This window comes from Canis lupus, chromosome 21 (assembly GCF_003254725.2).
Source record: "Canis lupus dingo isolate Sandy chromosome 21, ASM325472v2, whole genome shotgun sequence".
NCBI lineage: Eukaryota > Metazoa > Chordata > Mammalia > Carnivora > Canidae > Canis > Canis lupus.
Window position 1 is genome coordinate 41,043,848 of NC_064263.1, and position 21,678 is coordinate 41,065,525.

A 21,678-nucleotide genomic window follows, 5' to 3' on the forward strand; every position below is an offset into this window, starting at 1 on the left:
GCCTGTGGGCAGGCGAGGAGAGGACGTCCAGGGTTGCAGCTGCAGAAACAGTGGCGAGGAAGTAACGATGGAGGAAAAAAAAAAAGGGAAAGACTCTGAGGGCAGGAAGCTCACAATCTATTCTAATGTCCCATCAGAAAACTCCCCCAATCAACTCAGAATCTAAGCTGGGCCCCAAACAGACCCCCAAAAGGTCATTTAAATCAAATAAAAGCATTTCTGATTCCTTTCAATTACAGGTCTTGTGCTGAAACAGAAAGCAAATACAGTTCCTGCCCTTAATAAGCTCACAGTCTTTGGCATGTGGGAAAACATATAAACATGCATAATACAGGACATTGTGCTATCTGTGAACATGAAGAAAATGCAATGGAGTCAGAAGAGAGAAGACTCTTCCCTGAGAAAACTGAATCTGAGCTAAGCCTTCAAAAATTATCAGGACAGAATAAAGATTACCAGAAGGAACAGGAAGAGAGACATCTCAGGCAGGGGTGAGAGCTTGCCCGAAGACACAGAGGAATGAGAGAGCAGGAAATGCCCAGGGAGCAGTGAATACCTAGAGGAGGCAGGAAAAAAAACGTTTGGGAAGTATGCATTTATTTTATGAATGTGTTCAAGGTCAGGTGCAGTGGACTGCCTGTCCAGCATCTAATGCCCCCTTCTCCTTCTCTCAGAGTAGCCTCCCCAACTCCACTCCTGGGCTTCAGGGTGACAAGCCTCACCCTCAGATGAATGGGAGTGCCTCCAGGACTTAGGAAAGTCAGAACAATCCCAATACCTTGTGCATCACTCCCACCGTGGCTTTCCCTTCCCTTCTTTCCCCACTTCTTATCCCATCCTCAAAAATTCCTCCTTTGTTCTCACCTAGGGGAGAAGGGAGGTTTGCTGTGCAGGCATTTTCTACAGCCAACCTTCAGGAGGCTGGGCCACAGAGTAAGAGAGGAAGAAAGGAAGAAGAGGAGATGCAGATATGGTGCTATATGGGGAACAGGGGGGTGTCCACAGGGAGAGTATAGAGCAGAGGGAGAGGCAGGCAGAGAGAGGAGCTGAAAGAGACTGAGCCTGAGAGCGAAAAATAGAAGAGAAAGCCCTATAGGCTAAATGGCCAACAAAGACAGACCAACAGACCCACAAGCAGGATAGTCACTAACCGCTCCTCATGTGCCCATGTAGAGATTTCCCTATAAGAACATTCCCAGCCCCTCACTCTACATCCTCACTCAGTCCTACTCTCCTTTTGGGAGAAGGAACTGGGCCTGCAAAGCACAGTCCTTCCAAGGTCTCCCTTTCGGATGTGCCCGCCTGCAGAGAGGGTGCCTTCTTGTCTGCTCCTAGCCATGCAGTGAGCTCAGCAGGGCCAACGCTATGCAGCTGCCACAGTGCCTGGTGAGTAAATCCAACCCAGGATTCAGAATCTAGAGGCTCACTGTTGCTACGCATTATTTCCAAACACCTAAGTCATGTCTCCCAAACTAACTCTTTTTTTTTTTTTTTTTTTTTTCCCAAACTAACTCTTAACAGTTCTAGAGCTACCATCCTGATCTCCACTTAACCTGACAATCTATCTCTCAACCTCTCTCTACAGGTTCCACTCTGGCAGCAAGGAGGCATACTTTTACTGGGTCCACAAAAATTCTAATCAGATTAACAGGCCAACCAATACAGAGACTTAAAACAAAGGAATTAAGAAAACAGCAAAAGCAGTATAATGAGTAAACTCCATTTACCCATTTTCTGCATGCCTGTGTCACTATTTCTTAACAAAGAATAAATATAGGACTCAAGAAATAAGCGCCTTACCTGTCACTCTGCTTGGTTCCTTTGCTGTCAAAAATGGTGGGAGAGTCTGCCCAGGGCACAACCGCCGTCCAGATGATGCCAAACCAGTCCCCCACTGGAACACAGTGCCACTTGCTTCCCATGGAGAAGAGGAAAACAAGAAAACGTTTTACCAGGACTAAGGCCAGATTGCTCCTGGAGCCCCATTCTATGGGAGATTCCCAATGCATTCTCAGTTAACATGCCTGCTAGGGAGCAGCTCAGTGCTTCAAGGGGCCCTATGACTTGGCTGCCACCAAGCCAATCGCAAGTCCAATTTTCAGCACAATCTAAGACCCTGATTCCCGCATACAAAAGAAAATTCTCACGTACTACAACTCCCTCCAAAAAGTTCCAGGACACTCTTTCAGAGTCAAATTACTGAAACAACACCTTGTTCATGACAACCTAAGAAGGACAACTCAAACTCCAGACCCAGCAAGAAAGAACATTGAAGATTATCAAGTCCATTCCTCACATTTAGTAGACAAGAAAACTGAGGGCTTGAAGAGATGATGCAATTTGCCAAGGTCATACAGGGAACTATTAGCAGAAAAAATACTAGGACTCAGGAGCAGTCCTAATGTCTAATGCAATGTCTTTTCTACTATACCAAGATAAATGCAGTGATTCCTAATTACCAAATAAATACATATTTATGACTGCAAGATAGCTTAATAGCCGCTCCTTCAGTGGAATGGCCTTTTATTTTCCTATCCACTGAATCTAATTCAGGTGCCCATGTTCTGGACCTCATACAAATGCATAGATGACATTTTATATATTTAATCTACAGTCACTCCTCTGGAAGTATCCTGCAACCAATGGTCCTTTAGGCTGTAAACAGACCAGCCCATTTTGTGAAATATAAGTGATGACAACTAGCAAAATGTGAGCAAAACACAGTGCTGAAATAAAATAAAACTTACCATCTCTTCCACAAATAAATTGCAAAGGGGGAAAAAGAAGAGGAAAAAAATTTATAGATTAAAAGAATCTTGTGATATCCGGCAAGGGATTAACATTCAAAATATATACAAGAACTTGTAAAACTCAACAATTCAAAAAAGCCTGATTCAAAAATGAGCAAAGGACTTGAAGAGACATTTCTCTAAAGAAAATATACTGATGGCCAAAAAGCACATGTGAAAGATGCTCAACATCACTATTAAAGAAATGCAAACAAAACCACAATGTGATACCACTTCACACTCATTAAGATGACTGCTATTAAAAAAAAAAGAAAGAAAGAAAATAACAAATGTTGGCAAGAATGTGGCATTACTTGGAACCCTTGTGCACTACTGGCAGAAATGTAAAATGGTATGGCCATTGTGAAAAACAGTACGGCAGTTCCTCCAAAAATTAAAAATAGAATTACTCTATGATCCAGCAATTCTACTTTTGGGTATAAATCCTAAAGAACCGAAAGCAGGATCTCGAAGTGATATTTGTACACACCCATGTTCATGGTGGCATTATTCACAACACCTGACACCTGGCAGCAACCTGAGTGTCTACCAGCAGGTGAATGGATAAGCAAAATGTGGTATATCCAAACAATGAAATATTATTCAGCCTTAGAAAGGGAGAAAATTCTGACACATGCTTCAACATGGATAGACCTTAAGGACATTATGCTAAGTGAAATAAGCCACAAAAGGACAAATACCGTACAATTTCGCTTATATGAGGTACCTGTATGTAAAATCACAGAGTCAAAAGTAGAATGGTTAGTTGCCACGGGCTGGCAGAGAAAGGGAAGTTATTATTTGTGGTTCCACAAGAGGAAAAGAGTTCTAGAGATAGATGGTGGTAATGGTTGCATGATAATATGAGTGTACTGTATACTTAAAAGTGGTTAAGATGGTAAATTTTGTTATGCATATTTTATTACAATAAAAAAATCACAAGGAATTAATAAATATTTTTAAAAGGAGAGACGACATTTATATCCACCACTTGCAGTGTAGACATAATTCAGATCCTGACTCAAACAGTTTAAAAATATATATTTTTGAGACGGTTGAGAAAATTTAAATACTGACTGGATACTTGATCGAATTATAGATTTATTGTTAGTTTTTTATAGGTATGATGATAGCATTTTGGTAATGTTTTTAGTAAGAGTCCTTATCTTTTAGAGATGCCTGCAGAAATATTTACAGATTAACTAAGAGAGAGGAAGACTTACAATTAAGTTAATCAAACACATAATGGAAACTCTGCTACTTTGTAACTGGACAGAAATGTACACATAAGACTAGTAATTACAGAAAGTTGGTAGGAAAGGGGGAATTAAACCAATAATAGGCAATTCTCCAGTCCTGCTAATTTCTAAAAGGAGAAGCAGCTTATAAAAATGTAATCACTACCATACAACTCAGCAATCATGCTCCTGGGCGTCTATCCCAGAGAAATGAAAATTTATGTTCACATAAAAAAAAAACTTGTCCACAAATGTTTATAGCTTTATTCTTAATAGCCAAAACCTGGAAACAACCAGATGTCTCTCAATGGGTGACTGGTTAGACAAGCTGTGTTGTTTGTCGGCTGGACTGTGCCCCCAAAAATTCATATGTTAAACCCCTAACCTCCAGTGTGATTGCATTTGGAAAGAAGCCTGTAAGGAGCTAATAAAGGTTAAATGGGTCTTAAAAGTGAGGCCTTAATCTGATAGAACTGGTGTCTTTATAAAAAGAAGAAGAGAACCAGATGTCTCCCAGTCTCCATGGGTGCACAGAGCAAAGGCCCTGTATTGACACAGCAAGAAGGCAGCCATCTACACGTCAGGAAGAGAGGACTCATCAGAGACCAACGCTCCTGGCATCTTAATCTTGGACTTCTAGCCTCCGTAACTGTTGAGAAAATTGTTTAAGCCACCCAGTTTGTAATATTTTGTTATGGGAGCCTGAGATGACTAATTCAATGGTACATCTATACTGTGGAATACTACTACTCAGCAATAAAAAGGTACAAATTATTAATACTCACAACTTGGATGACTCTCCAGGGAATCATGCTGAGCAAAAATAGTCAACGCCAAAAGGCTATATACTGTATGATACCATTATATAATGTTCTTGAAATGACACTATTGTTGGAGAACAGAAGAGCGGTTGCTAGGAGCTAAGAAGGGGTGGAAATAGCTAGGAAGTGAATGTATAAAAGGCATATAAAAGGGTGTATAAAAGTGGGTGCTATGAAAGAGCCACAGGTGAGACAGTTGTAGTGATGGAACCGTTCGAATCCTGACCGTATCAAGACTGGCTGGGCTGCTACACTAACTACAGTTTCACAAAACGTTACTATTGGGAGAAATTGGGAAAGGAATGCATGAGATCTATTTCATTTCTTACAACTGCATGTGAATCTACAATTATCTCAAAATGAAAAGTTTAAAAAATTGTTCAATATGTGAGCAACATTAAGCCCCAGGTGACCATCGGTACAGAGCTGCACCAGACTCTTCCTTGTTTCTTCCACCCTCCCCAGGCCACTACTGGACTCATCAATGCTTGGGCCTGAGCTGCAGCAGCCAGTTAGGGCTGCCCTTCACCCCATGAGAGTGGGAGCAGAAAGATGACAACCAAGGGAGAGGAAGAGGCCTCACTGCTCTTCTGCAAGCCACCACCTCTCTCCAAGTGCCACCCACAACCTCCTGCACGCGGTCAACCCCGTGTCCATCACCACCCTCTCATGGTACAGGAGACGAGCTCATTTGAAGTTTTTAAATTAATAAACATTAAGATCCACTAGGAAAGCACTGTAGTTCACAGCAAGGACTGTGAGCCTCAGAAACTAGACCATCCCAGACTCTGTTCCCAGCTTTACCTTTTACTATCCTATCCCCTGTGCAACCTCAGACAAGCATTTTAGTATCCCTGGCCCTCGGTTTCTTCATATGTAAAAATGTAACTCACCTCACTGTGAGGTTGTCAGAATTAAATAAGGTATTGATTAAATCAGGAGAATCTAGCACCATGCCTAGAATATGAGCAAGAAACCTTCATTTCCTTCCTCCCCACCTGCCAAAGGTTTCCCAAATGACTTTGGCCCTATATCCCCTCTTTTAACCAGAAATGCAGCACAGCAGGACCCTCTAAATTACTCCTCAAATTTTATTTCCTCTAAAGCTCTGTTTCTCCTTATTATGAGCCTATTGTGAAAATAAAAGCAAAATGATCACCTGTCGCAGCCAAAGCATGCCTCAGTCCAGCAGCAACGCAAACAACCCTCTCTCTCAGGAGCTGCCAAAACAAAGAAAAGGACTGAGATCTTAGAATCATCCACCTGCAAAATGGTATATACTTTATGCCCTGACACAATACAGCATGGCCTTCATTGCATGTCTGACTGGGTTTAGAGTCCACAACCCCCAACATTTCCATTCTTCAATACCTCTCTATATGTATCCCTAAAAGAAAAAAAATCTTTTAAAAATAAACATATTCAGGCACCTGGGTGGCTCAGTGGTTGAGTGTCTGCCTTTGGCTCAGGTTGTGTGATCCTGGGGTTCTGGGATCGAGTCCCGCATCAGGCTCCCCAGAAGGAGCCTGCTTCTCCCTCTGCCTACGTCTCTGCCTCTCTCTCATGAATAAATAAAATCTTTAAAAATAAAAAATTAAAATAAATATATCACAATGTGTCTCAGGACTGCAAGGAACCTTCAAAGTCATTGGGTCCAGTGGTTGGCAAATGTTTTCTATAAAGACCAGACAGTAACTATTTTAGACTTTGCAGGCCATCTGGTTTGTGTCATCGTACTCTGTTCTGCCATTGTAACATAAAAGCAGCCACAGACAATACGTGAATGAATGGGCATGGCTGTGTTCCATCAAAACTTTATTTACTAAGGGTTCTAACTGGATGACTTTTGATCTAGTCCATGCCCCATCCAATGCCAGAACCCTGCCACAACATCCCAGTAAGTCATCATCCAATCCCTGCCAAGCAGCTATTTCCACTGACATAGGCCCACTATCCCCAGATGCCTATTCCATCTTTGCACCATTTATCTCCTTATGTGGAGCCAAACCTAGCTGCCTATAGCTTCTCACAATGTTTCACAATATGTGAAGGCAGTTGTCATGTCCTTCCTCTCTAAGATGTCTCGTGGTGGCTTTAAAACTAAGTCCTCAAAAAAAAAATAATAAATAAAATAAAAAATAAATTAAAAATAAATTTAAAAAAAAATAAAACTAAGTCTTCAAATGCTTTGACACCCATCCCCACAAGATGTGGAGCCTAATTCCTCTCTGGCTGAATGTGAGCTGGACTTAGTAACTTCTTTCTAGTGACCAGGATAAAGAAGTGATGAGTGGCCTAGAGACAAGGTGATAAGAGGCACTGAGGCTTCCAGCTTGAGCTCACTCTCGAATCTCTCTTGGGGGAAGCCAGATGCCATGCCTGAACAATCCTATAGAAAGGCCCATGTGGCAAGGAATGGAAACCTCCTGCCAGATGAGCATGGAAGTAGATCTGCTAGCCCAGCCCAGAGCCATCAGCAGACTGCATGCAGTCCCAGCTAACATCTTGCCTGGAACCCCATGAGCCAGCTAATAAGCAGTTACCCTCAGAAACTGAGACAGCAAATGCTTACTGTTTAGAGTTCCTAATTTTTTTTCTTTTTAGAGAGAGAGAGAGAGGAAGAGAGCATGCATGTGAGGGGGAGGGAGGGACAGAGGGAGAGGAAAAGAGAGAATCTCAAGCAGGCTCCATGCCCAGCACAGACCCCAATGCAGGTTCAATCTCACAACCCTGAGATCAGGACCTGAGCTGAAATCAAGAGTTGGACACTTAACTGACTGAGCCACCCACGGTGCCCCAAAAGTTGCTAAATTTTAGGGTAATTTATTACACACAGTAATAGATAACTATCACATATCTCTTCTCAAGGCCAAACATCTCCAATTCAATCAGTGATCACATTGTTTCAAATTCCCTCCCCTTCTTGGTGTCTCTGGTCTAAGTGTGCTCTGGTTACTCAATCTCCCTCCTTTTTTTTTTTAATTTTTTTATTTATCTATGATAGTCACAGAGAGAGAAAGAGAGAGAGGCAGAGACACAGGCAGAGGGAGAAGCAGGCTCCACGCACCGGGAGCCCGACGTGGGATTCGATCCCGGGTCTCCAGGATCGCGCCCTGGGCCAAAGGCAGGCACCAAACCGCTGCGCCACCCAGGGATCCCTCAATCTCCCTCTTTTAAAGAGATTGTGTGTACATCAATCACGGCCCCCAGGGAGCCTGAGCACACGTGTTTATTTACAGATCCTCAGTGTCTTTCTAAACTTTAGGACCCGCAGGGGCAGGATCTGATTCTCCTTTATGCCCAAGACCTAAGCACTAAACCAACAGAACACAACATCCCAGATGCAGTCTGGTTAGCACAAAAAAGGACAGGACTCTGGCTTCCCTTCTTCTGGAGACTATACTTCTGTTAATGTAACCCACAATCACATTAGCTTTGGGGAAGATCAAATCTTACTACTAATACAATTTGAACATATTATCCTTTAAATTTTTTTCTTAAAAAAAAAAAAAAACTAAAGGGTTTTACATGTAAATTCAATCTCTTCAATATCTTCATCTCACTTCCATTCCTTCCTCTCCATCCCCACTGCCACTGCTTTAGTCTGGATGAGAATTCACCTCTTGTCTAGATTATTAGCAAGGGTGCCCTGTTCACTCCACCCACCACATTACCCCTTCTGGCGCCTTCCTAACACGCTGTTCTTACAATCTGCCCTACAGTACCTCCCTGATTGTCCCCTCCCCACTGGCACTTCTACCATTTCCTTCTATTCCAATTATACTAAACTGCTCGCCATATCCGAAATCCTGATATTTTATGCTTCTACACCTTTCCTTACAGTCCCTTCTGTCTGGAATGTTCTTTTTATACCTACTCTATGCATCTTCTCTCAAGCCAGGTAAACTTCTACACTCAACATAAGCCTATCTCACTCCACCTCCCTCTAGAATGAGTTAAATATTCCCTCCTTTGAGGCTATCCCTGTATCCACCAGTTTCAACATGGCAATGCATTTAGGTGTTTCTATATCTAACACGTACCACTAAGACTAAGGCTGGATTGCACTCACCTCTTTCCCCACGGCCTAAACACATATACAATGGTTGTTGTTACTAAATAAATGAATGAACTTATATTATATTTCATTCTGGCACATTCCTCCCATTGCTGGAGAGGATACAAATGTTTTCACCTCCTGACTCTGTCATCCAACATATTTTAACTATTGTTCCCTTCTGTCTTCTTTAATCATGTGACCTCAGCTAAATTAATTATAACTTATGTAAGTTCTTAAAAAGCCATCTATTTGGCAACTGTAACACTTCCTACAACAGGGACCATAGAGTCTAGATTTCTGTGCATACCATGTGCTACAGACTGAATGTTTGTTTTCCCCTGAAATTCATATATTGAAACCTATTACCCAATGTGATAGTATTTGGAAATGAGGTCTTCTGGAGGTGATTAGGTCATGAGAATGGAGCCCTCATGAAGGATTAATACCTTATAAAAGGGGCCTAAGAGAGCTCCTTCATCCAGCAAAATGAATGTCTATGAACAAGGAAGCAAGTCCTCACCAGACACCAAATCTGCCAATGCCTTGATCTTGAACTTCCCAGCCTCCAGAAATATGAAAAATAAATGTTTGTTGTTGAAGCCACCCCAGTCTACGGTATTTTTGTTAAGCAGCCTAAACACACTAAAACAGGGACACCTGGGTGGCTCAGCAGTTGAGCGTCTGCCTCTGGCTCAGAATGTGATCCCGGAGTCCAGGGATCGAGTCCCACATCAGGATCTCTGCATGGAGCCTGCTTCTCCCTCTGCCTATGTCTCTGCCTCTCCCTCTCTCTCTCTCTCTCTGTGTCTCTCATGAATAAATAAATAAAATCTTTAAACACACACACACACACTAAAACACTACAGAGATCATGACCTCAAATAATACCCCACAGAGCAGCAATCATAATTCAGCAACATGACAGGAACAGACCAACCCCTCTCCATGAAAACAGATCTCCCACTCTGAGTCAGAGTTTAAGAAAATTAGCTGGATGTGAGCAGCTGAGGTGGTGAAACTGATTTTTTTTTTTTTGAAACTGATTTTTAGATCCCAGTATATTTCTTTTACAATTCCACAGTCCTATCACGACCATTTACCATATAAACTTCACGAAAATGTGTGTATTTTCAGTTTGAGGCAGTGGAAAGAGCTCTGAACTAGGGCCAGGAGTCCCGTCTAGCACCTGTGCTGTCCGGGCCGAAGCCACGAGCTACATGAGCTACTGAACAAGCGAAATGTCACTAGATGACTCGGCTGAACTGAGACGCCCTCTGAGTAGAAAACCTACACCAGAGTTCAACTTGTATGGAATAGAGAACATAAAGTATCTCATTAGGAAATGTTAACATTAGTGACACATTAAATGAAATAATAATAGTTTGAATACATTGGATTAACTTAAAAGTCATTAAAATTAATTTTGCCTACGCACAAGGTGAATGAAACTTAAAAACATCATGTGAGATGAGAGAAGCCAGACACAAAAAGCCACATATTGTATGATTCCATTTATGTGAAATGCCCACAACAGGCAGATCCAGAGACAGATGACTGGTCGTCAGGGGCCAGGCGAGGGCGGAAAAGGAAGTAATTGCCTTTGGGTACACAGTTTCTTTCCTGCTGATGAGAATGTTCTAAAATTAGATAATGCTGATGGCTGCACGTCTATATGATATATGAAAAACCACTGAATTATACATTTTTAAAGGGTAAATTCTATGGCATGTGAATTACTTCTCAATAAACCTGTTATTTTAAAAATTAATTTCACATTTTTCTCTTTACTCTTTAAATGGTGCTATTAAAAAATTCTAAATTACCTGTGTGATTCCCATCACATTTTTATCAGGCACTCCTGCCCTACCGTTTGCTGAGCTTAGTGTCTTTAGGTGAGTCCCTTCTATCTGGATTTATTTCTAACCTAGTTCCCATTATCCCTAATTTTAGAATTCTAAAATGTCATTAATGTCTTGGTAATATATATTACCTTCATTGTTTTATTTCACAAAAATTTATAACGTGTATAAGGACTAACAGAGGTTTTTCACTCATAACCTCCATCCCCCCAACTTAATTTTTCCCAGAAGAATCTTGGTTTTTCAACTTAAATTCTGACTAGCCCATGGGTTTTGGGGGACCCAGCCAGTCTCCTACTCTGGGGAGGGAAATGCTTTAATAGGACGTGGGTCAGCTACATATTAGGTGCTGGCCTTACCTCAATGGCCTGGGGAACCACACATCTTCGAGGGCCTTGAGGAACTCCTAACTGGCCAAAGGAATTGGATCCACATGACAGAACTTGACCACTTTCTGCAAAATTCAAATGCGTAAATCATAATCTAAGAAGTTATCTGTGACCAGTGGGTAAATGCTGACAGATGGGAAGAGCAAAGGGAATGAAAGGAGGAAGTGGGGCCTGTAATTCAGCACATTCAAACCACAGTCCCTGCTTTTATTATTCTTCGAGGAATAACAATACGAGGCACTGGGCTAGTTTTACATATTCTCCATCACGCTACCTAATTAATGGCAGCTTATGTGTGTAGAACATGAGCCCACTGCCCGGGGGGCTGGGATGGGAAGATACTCCCTACTTTTCGTATTTCCATGCATCATCATTTTCATTATTTTAACACTTCAGGCCTCTCTCCCTGCTCCTTCCCGTGCTCACTGCTTTCCAGGGGAAAAGGGATAACCTAATAAATTGATGAGTTTTGGAGAAGGAACAGGCCATGTGTGGCTTGGCACCTTCCTCTCAGGTACTCTGGACTGATGCATAGTGAGTGTTTCCCCTACAGAAATAACCTAGTGCTTGCAGCGTAAGTCTGGCTCAGAGGAGTGTTGTAGAACCACCTAGCCTGACCATTAACTCTGTCTTCCAGTGAAAAGCCAATAGTGTGATCTCCAGCTGTCTGACTGCTCTCCACCTTTCCCACAATAGGTTCCAAAAGTGAACAGGAAACAGGGTGTTATCCACTGACACCCTAAAATCCCAACACAGTCCACGAAAAGCACTTCAGAAAGGACAGCTATTATTTAGTTATTACTACTAAATTCAGCTACTAAATTACACAGAACCCCTTAACAGAAGAGATGGTGATGCCTGAGCAGGGTTCTAAAGAAGGGATAAGAGTTCATCAGATAGACAAAAGGGGCTATACCAGAGAACAATGTTCTGCATGATATTTCTAGGAAGTATGGGGAGCATGGAAAATAAAAGACAAGGTAACAACAGGGATAGGTAGGGAACAATAACTGAAGCCATGTGCTAAAAGTTTGGGAATCTGAGCTTTGCACATGAGAATCCACAAGGGTATGCTGGGGAAGGATATGGCCATAAGATGCCCTTGCCAGAGGTCTACGTCAAAGAGGGAATCTAGTCAGAAACTATAGATGGTCTTTTCCATCGAGAATGGCAAGCTTGGCAGGGCAAAACTACTTCCAGGGAGAAGTCAGCTGACGAAAAGAAACTATTGCTAGCTGCTCCCAAGAGCAGTATCCTATTAACCCTTTGGCCATATCCCTCTGCATTCTGTTCTGCTATCTAGCTTTGCAAAGACCAAACAGTTCTGGCCAATCATATATTTTTTTTAAATCCTTCACTGGGGAAATCCTGCCACTACTGTTGTACGACCTCTGATTTCCTCATACTTTCCCAACACATTCCTCCATGAGCAACCCCCTTAGCCAGTAAGACTGACCAGCTAGCCCAGGCACACAGCTATCCTGAATTTCTGGGACAGGGGTAGCTACCAAAGGTGATCTAGTTTATTCCCCAGTCTCTGTGATTCGGCACATTCAAACCAGCTCAAAATTTTGCTGTTCAAACTCTTCTTGCAAAAGGCACCTACAGACTTCCTTGACAACCAGAGAGAAATTTCTATGTGTGTTTACATATAAAGAGGCTTTCACTTAATCAGTATCACCACCATCAAGCTCTTCTCACCCAATGCCTTTGCGGTGATAAAGATTTACCCAGAAGTGAACTCACCTGTGAGAATAATGGTAAAATCCCAGCCACAGGCCACCTGTTGGATAGGACAGCCAAGGAGGGATCTGCAGGAGGTAAAATACAGAACATCCTCTGTGTGACCAAGTCCCAGTTGCCCATCTTTGTTCAAGCCACAAACAAAAAGGCTTCCTCCATCTGCAGAAAGCAAAGGCTTTGGTGATAGTGTACACAGAAGAAATTACAGCTGTCAAAGCGAGAAAAAAGATTTCATTAATTAGCTGCAGTCACAAACCCAGCAAGTCTTCCCACTCATATTAACAAGCCACGGATGTTAATGTGCACTGGCCCAAGGTGCTCAAATCTAGTACCTACCTGGGACACTCCAAGTCCTAGATCAGTGGCCAATCACCAAATTGAGCATACACTATAACAAGAAAAGCCGACATTTATTTAGAATTTAGAATGTACCAGGTATTGTAAGAGCTTTATCTGTGGGGCCGATTTATCCTTTAGGTACAGTGCCTATGGCCCACAATACTTTTAGGGGCCCACAAAAATGTTTTAATTTTACATTCTTTTAAAATAAGAAAAGTAATAAATGTGATAATAATGAACATACAATGCTAAATCTAGCCAGGGTTAGACTAATCTTTATATCAACACGGTTGTAAACAGAATTCTTAGTATTTCCTTATGGAGGAAGGGGTCGACAAAGGCAAAAGTGTCAAGGACTCATGACAGTCATAATCCAGCCTTGCCACTCACTGACTCTCTTCATCCAGCATTATTTCCCCCATGGAGCAGAGGGGAAACTGGCACAGAGGAATTAATATGCTCAAGGCCACACAGCTAATAATAGAACCAGGATTTGAACCCAGGCAGTGGATTCCAGAACTCATGTTCTTAACCAAGATGCAATATGCCCTCTTTTGCAATATCATGGCACCTACAGTACGTGTTAAGTACTATCATAGATACTGCGAAGGAAATTAAGGAAAACACAAAGTTTGCTCTCAAGGAATATTCAATCAAATTGCAAAGACTTATAAACTCAAAAGTTAAATAGCAATATTGGTATAAAATGTCATATATTTGTTGCAACTCTGCCACTAATGTGTCTTGTAACCTTAAGCAGCCGGTTTTCTTCTCCGAGCCTCATTTGCATAAATGGGGGTGGGGAGCCTAGAAGATCTCTGAAGGCCTTTCAACTCCAACAACCTAGAATTCTCTAATGGTAACTTGGCTCTTTCACAAATATGTTTTCCTCTGAAAAACACAAAAGGCTGAAAAATGGCAACATAACACGATAGTGGGAAATGTCTAAATAAGAAATGTCCAGGGACGCCTGGGTGGCTCGGTGTTTGAGCGTCTGCCTTTGGCTCAGGGCATGATCCCAGGGTCCTGGGATCAAGTCCCACATGCGGCTCCCCACAGGGAGCTTGCTTCTCCCTCTGCCTGTGTCTCTGCCTCTCTCTGTGTGTCTCTCATGAATAAATAAATAAAATCTTTAAAAAAAAAAGAAAAGAAACGTCTACACCAGAAGGATGTTACCTGTGACAACAGCAGAGTGGCCCCCTCCTCCCGTGATCCTCCTGATACACTCAGGTTTACAGAAGTCATCCAGTTGCTGGGGCAAAAGTACATCTTCCTTATGGCCAAGGCCAAGTTGCCCGTAGCTATTTGCACCCTAGGGATAAAATAAGGCAAGGATGAAAGAGTCCAGGAACCACAATTGTCGCCATGCATTCAGCTGTCCCTGTCCTTCTCATCCTGACATGCCTCTCAGAGCCTGTAACAGAAGAGATTTCATAAGCTCATTCTTAAGAGGTTTTTATATGCAACCCATACTTCGATGGGGCTCCATTCCCAGAACACCACAATTTCCATGTGAGAAGAGCCCTTAGTATCCACTACTTATCCAAAGATACTCCTCGCCTTCTCTTTCCAATGCTCGCCCACCTGTGTCACCTTTGGGAGACAGTATGGGAGTTCCTTCTGATAAAAGCTATTCTCTAGGGAGGCTAAGAAAAGAAGTAAGGAGGGGAAATGGAAAGAAAGTGGGTGGGAAAGCCACTGGCCTTGTCCCTTCTCCTCCTGCCCTCATTGAGAAAACTGGCAATGACTTCTGTAATCAAAGTTGGCTGAGGGCCTTGTGCCTCCAGCTGGGCACCTCATTGTTATTTCATTGTGCAGCGAAGGAGGCTGGCAATGATCTCTGAGGGCCTTTCCAAGTATAGTGTTCTCTGACACTAAGATTCACGTGGTGAGATTCCTGTAAGGGAACAGATTTCCCCTTGGTGGGCAATATGTCCATCTTTGTTATTATGAAATAAAGGTCCAGAATGTCTAATCCAAAACCCTTGCAGCCAGATGTATTTCAGATTCAGAATTTTATAGGCTTCAGAAAAGTAATACCGTATATAAATCATATACACTGCTGCAAGGTTCAGGAGCAGCATCCCCGTAAGCAAAATGCTATTATTTCTGCAGTAAGAAGAACAAATACAGTAAGTGGGCAAAGACTATAAATAGCATTATGTCAGGGCAGCTTTGGGTTTTCAGAGGTTTTTTTGTATTCAAAATCGAAGATAAAGAATTGTAGACCCACAGGGAATCTTTAGATATCAGAAATCCTTATAATTCCTCCAAGTATCTACTACTCCTGGCCGGTTCTTCCTAGAAATGAGTAGTCAAACCGTCCAACCGTGTTTGTTTTTTAAGGCACCTGAATGAGGAAAAATGATTTAAAAATAACTACCCCAAATCCATCCCTACATACAAATTTCTGCCTCTCTGGTCTATTTCACAGCTGTGCTGGGCTGCAAGGACTCCAAGCTGGAAGAACAAGCCACAGCAGAGGCACAGGTCCCAGAGGCCTTCAGGGGCAGTATTAGCTGCCAATTACTGAGGGCTTCGCCAAGGCATGGCGTTCCAACAGAGGGGATGGACATTATCGCTCTCGTTTTACAGATGAAGAAACTAAGGCTCAGAGAGGTTAAGGAACTTCCCATAGTCACCTAGCTAGGAAGGCAATAAGTCAGATATGCCCTGTTCCTGTCACTATAGTATACTGGGTCTCTAAGGATATATGGTGAACTTCAGAGCTGACCCGGCAAGAGGCTAACTATATAATTGCATCTACAGTAACATCTTCATCACTTTATCCCCCTTTTTTTCTGCTTTTTCTTCATAGCACTCCCTGGCATGACATTTGCTTATTCTTCACTGTCTACCTCCCCTACTAAAAAGTAAACTCAGTGAGGCAGGAACTTCGTTTTGTTCACTAACATCTTCCCTGTATATGAAACTGTGCCGGCTCAGAGAAGGTGTATATATATTTTATAGTGACTCTCATGAATGAATATAAGATCTGATGAGGCCCTACCTAGGAAAGATGAAAGGAAAGATGTGCACACTGTGGGGTACACATGCACAGTGTGTCTCCGTCAGCCCTGAGGTCTCTCTGCGGCTGCCCCATTAGCAGGACTGCAGACTGCTGACCACAAAGTGAGAGAGATAGGGGCGCTTGGGGCTCAAGTTATGGCACTCAATTTCTGTAATGCAGCAAGAGGCCCAAAATCCAGGATAAAGCAAAACAAAGGAAAACTTAATACAATACGTTACAGCTATATTTGCCTCCTTTCCTTACAAACCATTTAGACATATCACACACACACACTAAGGAGGTAAATTTCCCTGTTCTGGACTGAAGTGTGCTCCTCTAAAATTAATTTGTTGAATTAATTTTGCTCCTATCAGCCTCCAATACCTCAGAATGTGTCTGTATTTGGAGACAGGGCCTCTTAAAAGATAATTAAAGTTAAATGAGGTCATAAAGTTAGGGCTCTAATCCAACATAAGAAGAGACATGGGGATGCTCTCACACAGAGAAAAAAGCCACATGAGGACAGAGCGAGGAGGCAGCCATCTGCAGGCCAAAGGAAGAGGCCCTCAGAAGAAAGTTAACCTGCTGACACCTTGCTCTTCTGGCCTCCAGAACTGTAAGGAAATAAAATTCTATTTTTTAAGACCTCCTAGTCTGCGGCATATTTTTCTATGGCAGCCCTAGCAAACGAATACACTCCTCCTCCAGGCAGATTGTGTAGCAGGAAGGCCATCAGGCCTCCGAGCTGTTGACAAGGCCATATCTGACATGCAGACCCCAGTCTCCCACCTGGGAAAAGCCAGAACCAGCAGGCGCCCCAGGTACACATTCAATTCCCAAATCCACCCCCAGCTCAAGGGTCACCTGCAAGATGGTACTCAGACAGCCAGAAGACCTCAGGCCACACCACCACCTTCCTCCTGCTCGTCTGTAGCCTTACATTCAACAAGTGCTGCCTGGTGCTGATGATCACCTTTTGTGACTAGTCAATACATGTTGCTATAGGTATTAGTAATATAGGTACTATCGGTTTATTACATAGTAATATAGGTATTACACTGGGTCTTTCACTTTTGTGTTTTCCCCAAAAGACCAGCACGTAGCTAGGAGCCCAAAAGGGTCTTATTCATTCATTCGTCAACAAATCCGTGCAATCCGTGCGAGGCACCATGAACAAGACAGGCACAATACCCACCCTTAAGACGCTTACATTCTAGCCAAGGAGGCTGACAATTAACAAATTCTGCATTTTATTGCAGTTGTGATATGAGCGGTGAAGAACTACAAGGCACTCCGTCTGCTTAGGGCCACGCACCCGCCTGCAGAACACTCGTGGGCAGCGACCGTTCTCTCCTAGCCAGGACACACAGAGATGACCCCGTGTCTCGGGGCCTCGGACCAGCCAAACCCCGGCGCAGACGCCCACGTCCCCAGTACAGGCAAGATGCGGCCACGGAAGCAAATCAGCAAACATGCAGGATCTGCGCCTTGTGCACGGCCCGCCAGCACCGCAGGCCTCGCCTCCCAGGGTGCCCCCGCCAGGCCGGGGTGCGGCTGCGGAGGGGCCAGCATCCTCCGGGCCACCGGGCGGGGAGCGGCACAGGTGGCCCCACCGGGCTCCGGGACCGGGCGATGCCCCACGCCGCCGCGCCCGGCGCTCTCCGGGCCTCAGGGTCTCTCGCGGAACCGGACGCTCCGCCCAGGAGGCAGATGCCTCCCGCCGCGCCGCAGCCCCCTGGGTCCGGACCCCGCCGGCCCGCAGGCCCCCCGGCACCCGGGGAGCCCCCCTCCCACCCTCGGCCGCCAAGGCCCCCGCCCTCGGCCCTGCAGCCCAGAGCCCCGCGGGGAGCCCCGCCGCCCAGCCCGAGGCCGCCCACGCCGCGGCCGCCCGCCTGCAGCGCCCCCCGCGCCGCCTCAGCCCCAGGCCCGGCCCGCGGGCGGAGTCACGTACCCAGGCGAGGAGCGCGGCCGCCGCGGGGGCCGCCCCGGAGGCGCTCGGCTCGCGCTCCATGTGGGGATGCTCGGCCGGCGCTTCCGGGAGGGGTCGGGCCGGGGCCCGCGGGGCGGGGTTAGGGATCGGGCGGGCGGGCCCGGGGCGGAGCCTGCGGCGAAGCGGGGCCCTCTGGGGCGGGGTTAGGGACCCGGAGGGGCGGGCCGGGGGGGGCGGGGTTAGGGACCCGGAGGGGCGGGCCGGGGGGGGCGGGGTTAGGGACCCGGAGGGGCGGGTCCGGGGGCGGAGCCTGCGGCGAAGGCGTGGCCCCTGTCGGGAGGGGTTAGTGATTGGCTGGAGCCGGCACGGGGGCGGGGTCTGTGACGGGGGTGGAGCTGGCGCTGGGCGGGGTCTGCGTGGGGGCGGGGCCGACTCTGGGGAGCGGGCTGCGGGGGCGGAGCAGGGGAGGGGTCTGCGTGGGGGCGGGGTCTGTGGGGGCGGGGCCATCGCTGGGGCGCGGTCTGCAGGTGGCGGGGGCGGAGCAGGGGGAGGGGGAGGACCAGGGGAGCGGGCGCGGGTGTCTGGAGCCTCCTCTCGGCGCCGGGCTCGGGCGCGCTCTGAGCGTCCCCGCCTCCGCCCCCGCAGCCTTGCAGTGCCGGGTACTCCTCCCTCCCGCGGCTCGCGCTATTTTTAGTAACATACGAGTGCACTACGCTCCTTCTCGTTTTTTATCTCCTTGGAGTCCCTCGACTGCCGGCGGGGGGGGGCTGGCAGGGCGGAGATTGATTGTATCACCAGTTGTCGGGAGAGAAATTGAGGCTGAGAGCGGACGGGGTAGAAAGGGTCCTGCCCCAGGGTCTTAGCCGAGCTGCCCTTGGATCTGCTTTGGGGGCGCCTTTGCAAAATCTGAGAAAGCTGGCTAAGCGAGTGTGCAGGAACTTACTCCTCGGGACACTGAACCGAGGAGGCTGGTTCTCATGGATTCCTGCAGGGCCAGCCTCCTAACCCTCGGCGCTCAGAGCACGGTCCTGCCCTGATTCTGATCTTCGATACCGGGTAATTTTCACCCAACAAAGGTTTTCATTTAAAATGGCTTTTCTTTTTTTTTTTTTTTTTTTTAAGATTCCATTCATTCATTCATGAGACACGGGAGGCGGGGGGGGCAGAGACACAGGCTCCCTGCACGCAGCCTGAGGCAGGACTCGATCCCTTGACTCCAGGATCACGCCCTGGGCCAAAGGCAGGCGCTAAACCGCTGAGCCACCCAGGAATCCCCTAAAATGGCTTTTATCACACACTCCCAAACGCTGCTGGTGAGAGCTAAGTAAGTACAATTTTCCTGAAGTAAAGTGTGGCAATGAGTATTAGGAACATGAAGATAGGTAAATAGATATTTACCCAGTAGATTCCACATCTGTTCATTTGTCACAAGAAAATAATCAGAGCCGTGCACAAAGACTTATTCCGCAAAGTATTCATTATGGGATTGTATGTGATAGGAAAGAACTTTATTCCCTGAGAGTCCAAAAATAAATTGCTTAAATTGTGGCATGGCCATACAGTGGAATACTAGGCTGCTATCTAAAAAATATGTTTTGGAAGATATTAAGTAAGGGAAGTGTGTATGACATAAAAGTGACTATTATAGTAATTTTCCACACACAACACAAACACCTGTACTCAGGGTGGTGGATTACAGCTGACTTTTATTTTCTTTCCGGTTCTTTCACTCCAACTATTCCTTGGTGTTTCTGCCTGTAAGACCACTTGAGGGCAGCACCTCACTTTTCCCTCTCCAGCCTGGGGCATCTTGAGGACATCCGTGGCCATGTTAAGAAAAATACAAACTTGTGGAAGAGGTGTCTAGAAACCAGGGTATGACTTCCAGTCTACAAAAAAGGGTTGGAGAGGCTGAGAGAATTCTTATAGGATATGGGGACCGTTGTCAATGGGCTGTAAGCACCACCCATCTCATGTCTCAGGAAAGGCTTGCTGCTGGAGACCACTTAGAGAGCTTGGTATGTATGTATCTCTACAGACTGGGGCCTGAGCGGGCTGTTGATTCATCCTGAGAAATTCAATGGCTTGTGGCCAGAGAGCTGAGCAAAGAAAGAGAGATCCATTTGGAGAGGTCTTTCATGCCCAGAGTATCTCCCACGCAGCAATTTGGCCAGAGGATGGCTTAGACCCTGTCCAGTAAAATTTCTGGAAGGGTGAAGTGACACCCCAGTGGAGTTGACCACTATATTCCTAGAGTGAGGGAGAGGAATTCGACATCCCAGTCACATCAAGAGATCCCAAAAAATAAGAAGATGGGAAGTTCCTCCAAAACACCCCCAGAGAATGAGTCAGCACTAAATACTCACCAAGTACAGAAAGCACTGATGCCAACTTACAACAGTATCAGACCAAACAGAACTTTCTACTCATTGTCTCTCCTCCCCACCACCGTTCCCAAACCGTGGAGGAGCCAGAGGCATTCTAGTGAGTGGGCACAGAGGAACAAGAGAGAGAAAATTAGAAGGTAAGGGCTGAGAATGAGCAGAAAATTCAAGGCTAGGACCTGAGATTACAGCCAAAGGGGCAAGGAGGAAATACCCAGAGTCAGTCTCAATAGAGAGAGAACCTGGAAGAGTACAGTTGTCCTCCAATTCTACCCCTTGGATGCACATACATCTATACTTCAGCTAACTTACAGTTATATTATTATATCTTTTAATACAATTTCTTGGAAGTGTTGAGTTGTTGCCACTACTTCAACTACGTACGTGCCACTATGTAGCTCTTCCCATTAGCAGCCTGTTTGAGTTGCAGCTCTTGAATGAGGCTAAACTATTTTATGCTATCACTTTTAGATGCCTTGTTTCCCAGTAAGAAGAAAATATAAAGTACTTTGGATCCATATAGACTCTATCTATGTGCCACACAAGTTAGGAAATGTTTTCCATTAGATTATCTTATTTTATAGATGAAAAACTGAGGTTCAAAGAAGTTAAATAATTTACTCCAAAATCAGATTTCTTCCTTTGATAAAGATTAGCTAGCTGCAGACCAAACATCTCACAAAAACTAGAAAAGCCAGTGGATAGTATTTTAAAAATATGTTTCAAGTCATTGGAGAACTATGAAAGTGGCCAGAACCTGAAGGGCCAAGAGATAGAAGCTGAGAGATTATATTTGGCACTGCTTTTCCACTTGAAGTATTTGCTAATTAGCAAGCAGTGACTTGGAGGCTAAGAAACTGGGCAGCTGCAGCTGAGAAACTGAGAAGCTGAACAGCTCTTTCAGTAATCATATAGGGGTGGAGAGAATGACAGAAAGAGGGGACAAAGGTAGTAATCCAGGGTCCCCAAGAAGAAGCCCCAGTACACACCCATAGGTAATCCTTTGGGATCCCTAAAGCACTGCACCCTGAGAATAGAGGTGAACTGGAAATAGAACAGCCCTCACAGACACTGATGCTCAGCTTCAAATTGGCCTAATCCCTAACTAGACTAAGA

At 45.0% G+C, this 21,678-nt stretch overlaps 1 protein-coding gene across 1 annotated transcript in view; it reads right to left on the reverse strand.

Moving 5' to 3' along the window:
• Positions 1-18,324, reverse strand: part of SERGEF (secretion regulating guanine nucleotide exchange factor) — a 219,351-nt gene extending 201,027 nt beyond the window's left edge. Inside the window, 6 exon segments of the mRNA XM_025459675.2 lie at positions 1,801-1,914; positions 6,008-6,068; positions 11,127-11,221; positions 12,903-13,058; positions 14,415-14,550; positions 18,200-18,324. Of these exon segments, the coding sequence (XP_025315460.1) occupies positions 1,801-1,914; positions 6,008-6,068; positions 11,127-11,221; positions 12,903-13,058; positions 14,415-14,550; positions 18,200-18,259 (622 nt within the window). The 5' untranslated portion in view covers positions 18,260-18,324.
• Positions 18,325-21,678: the final 3,354 nt, after the last annotated feature.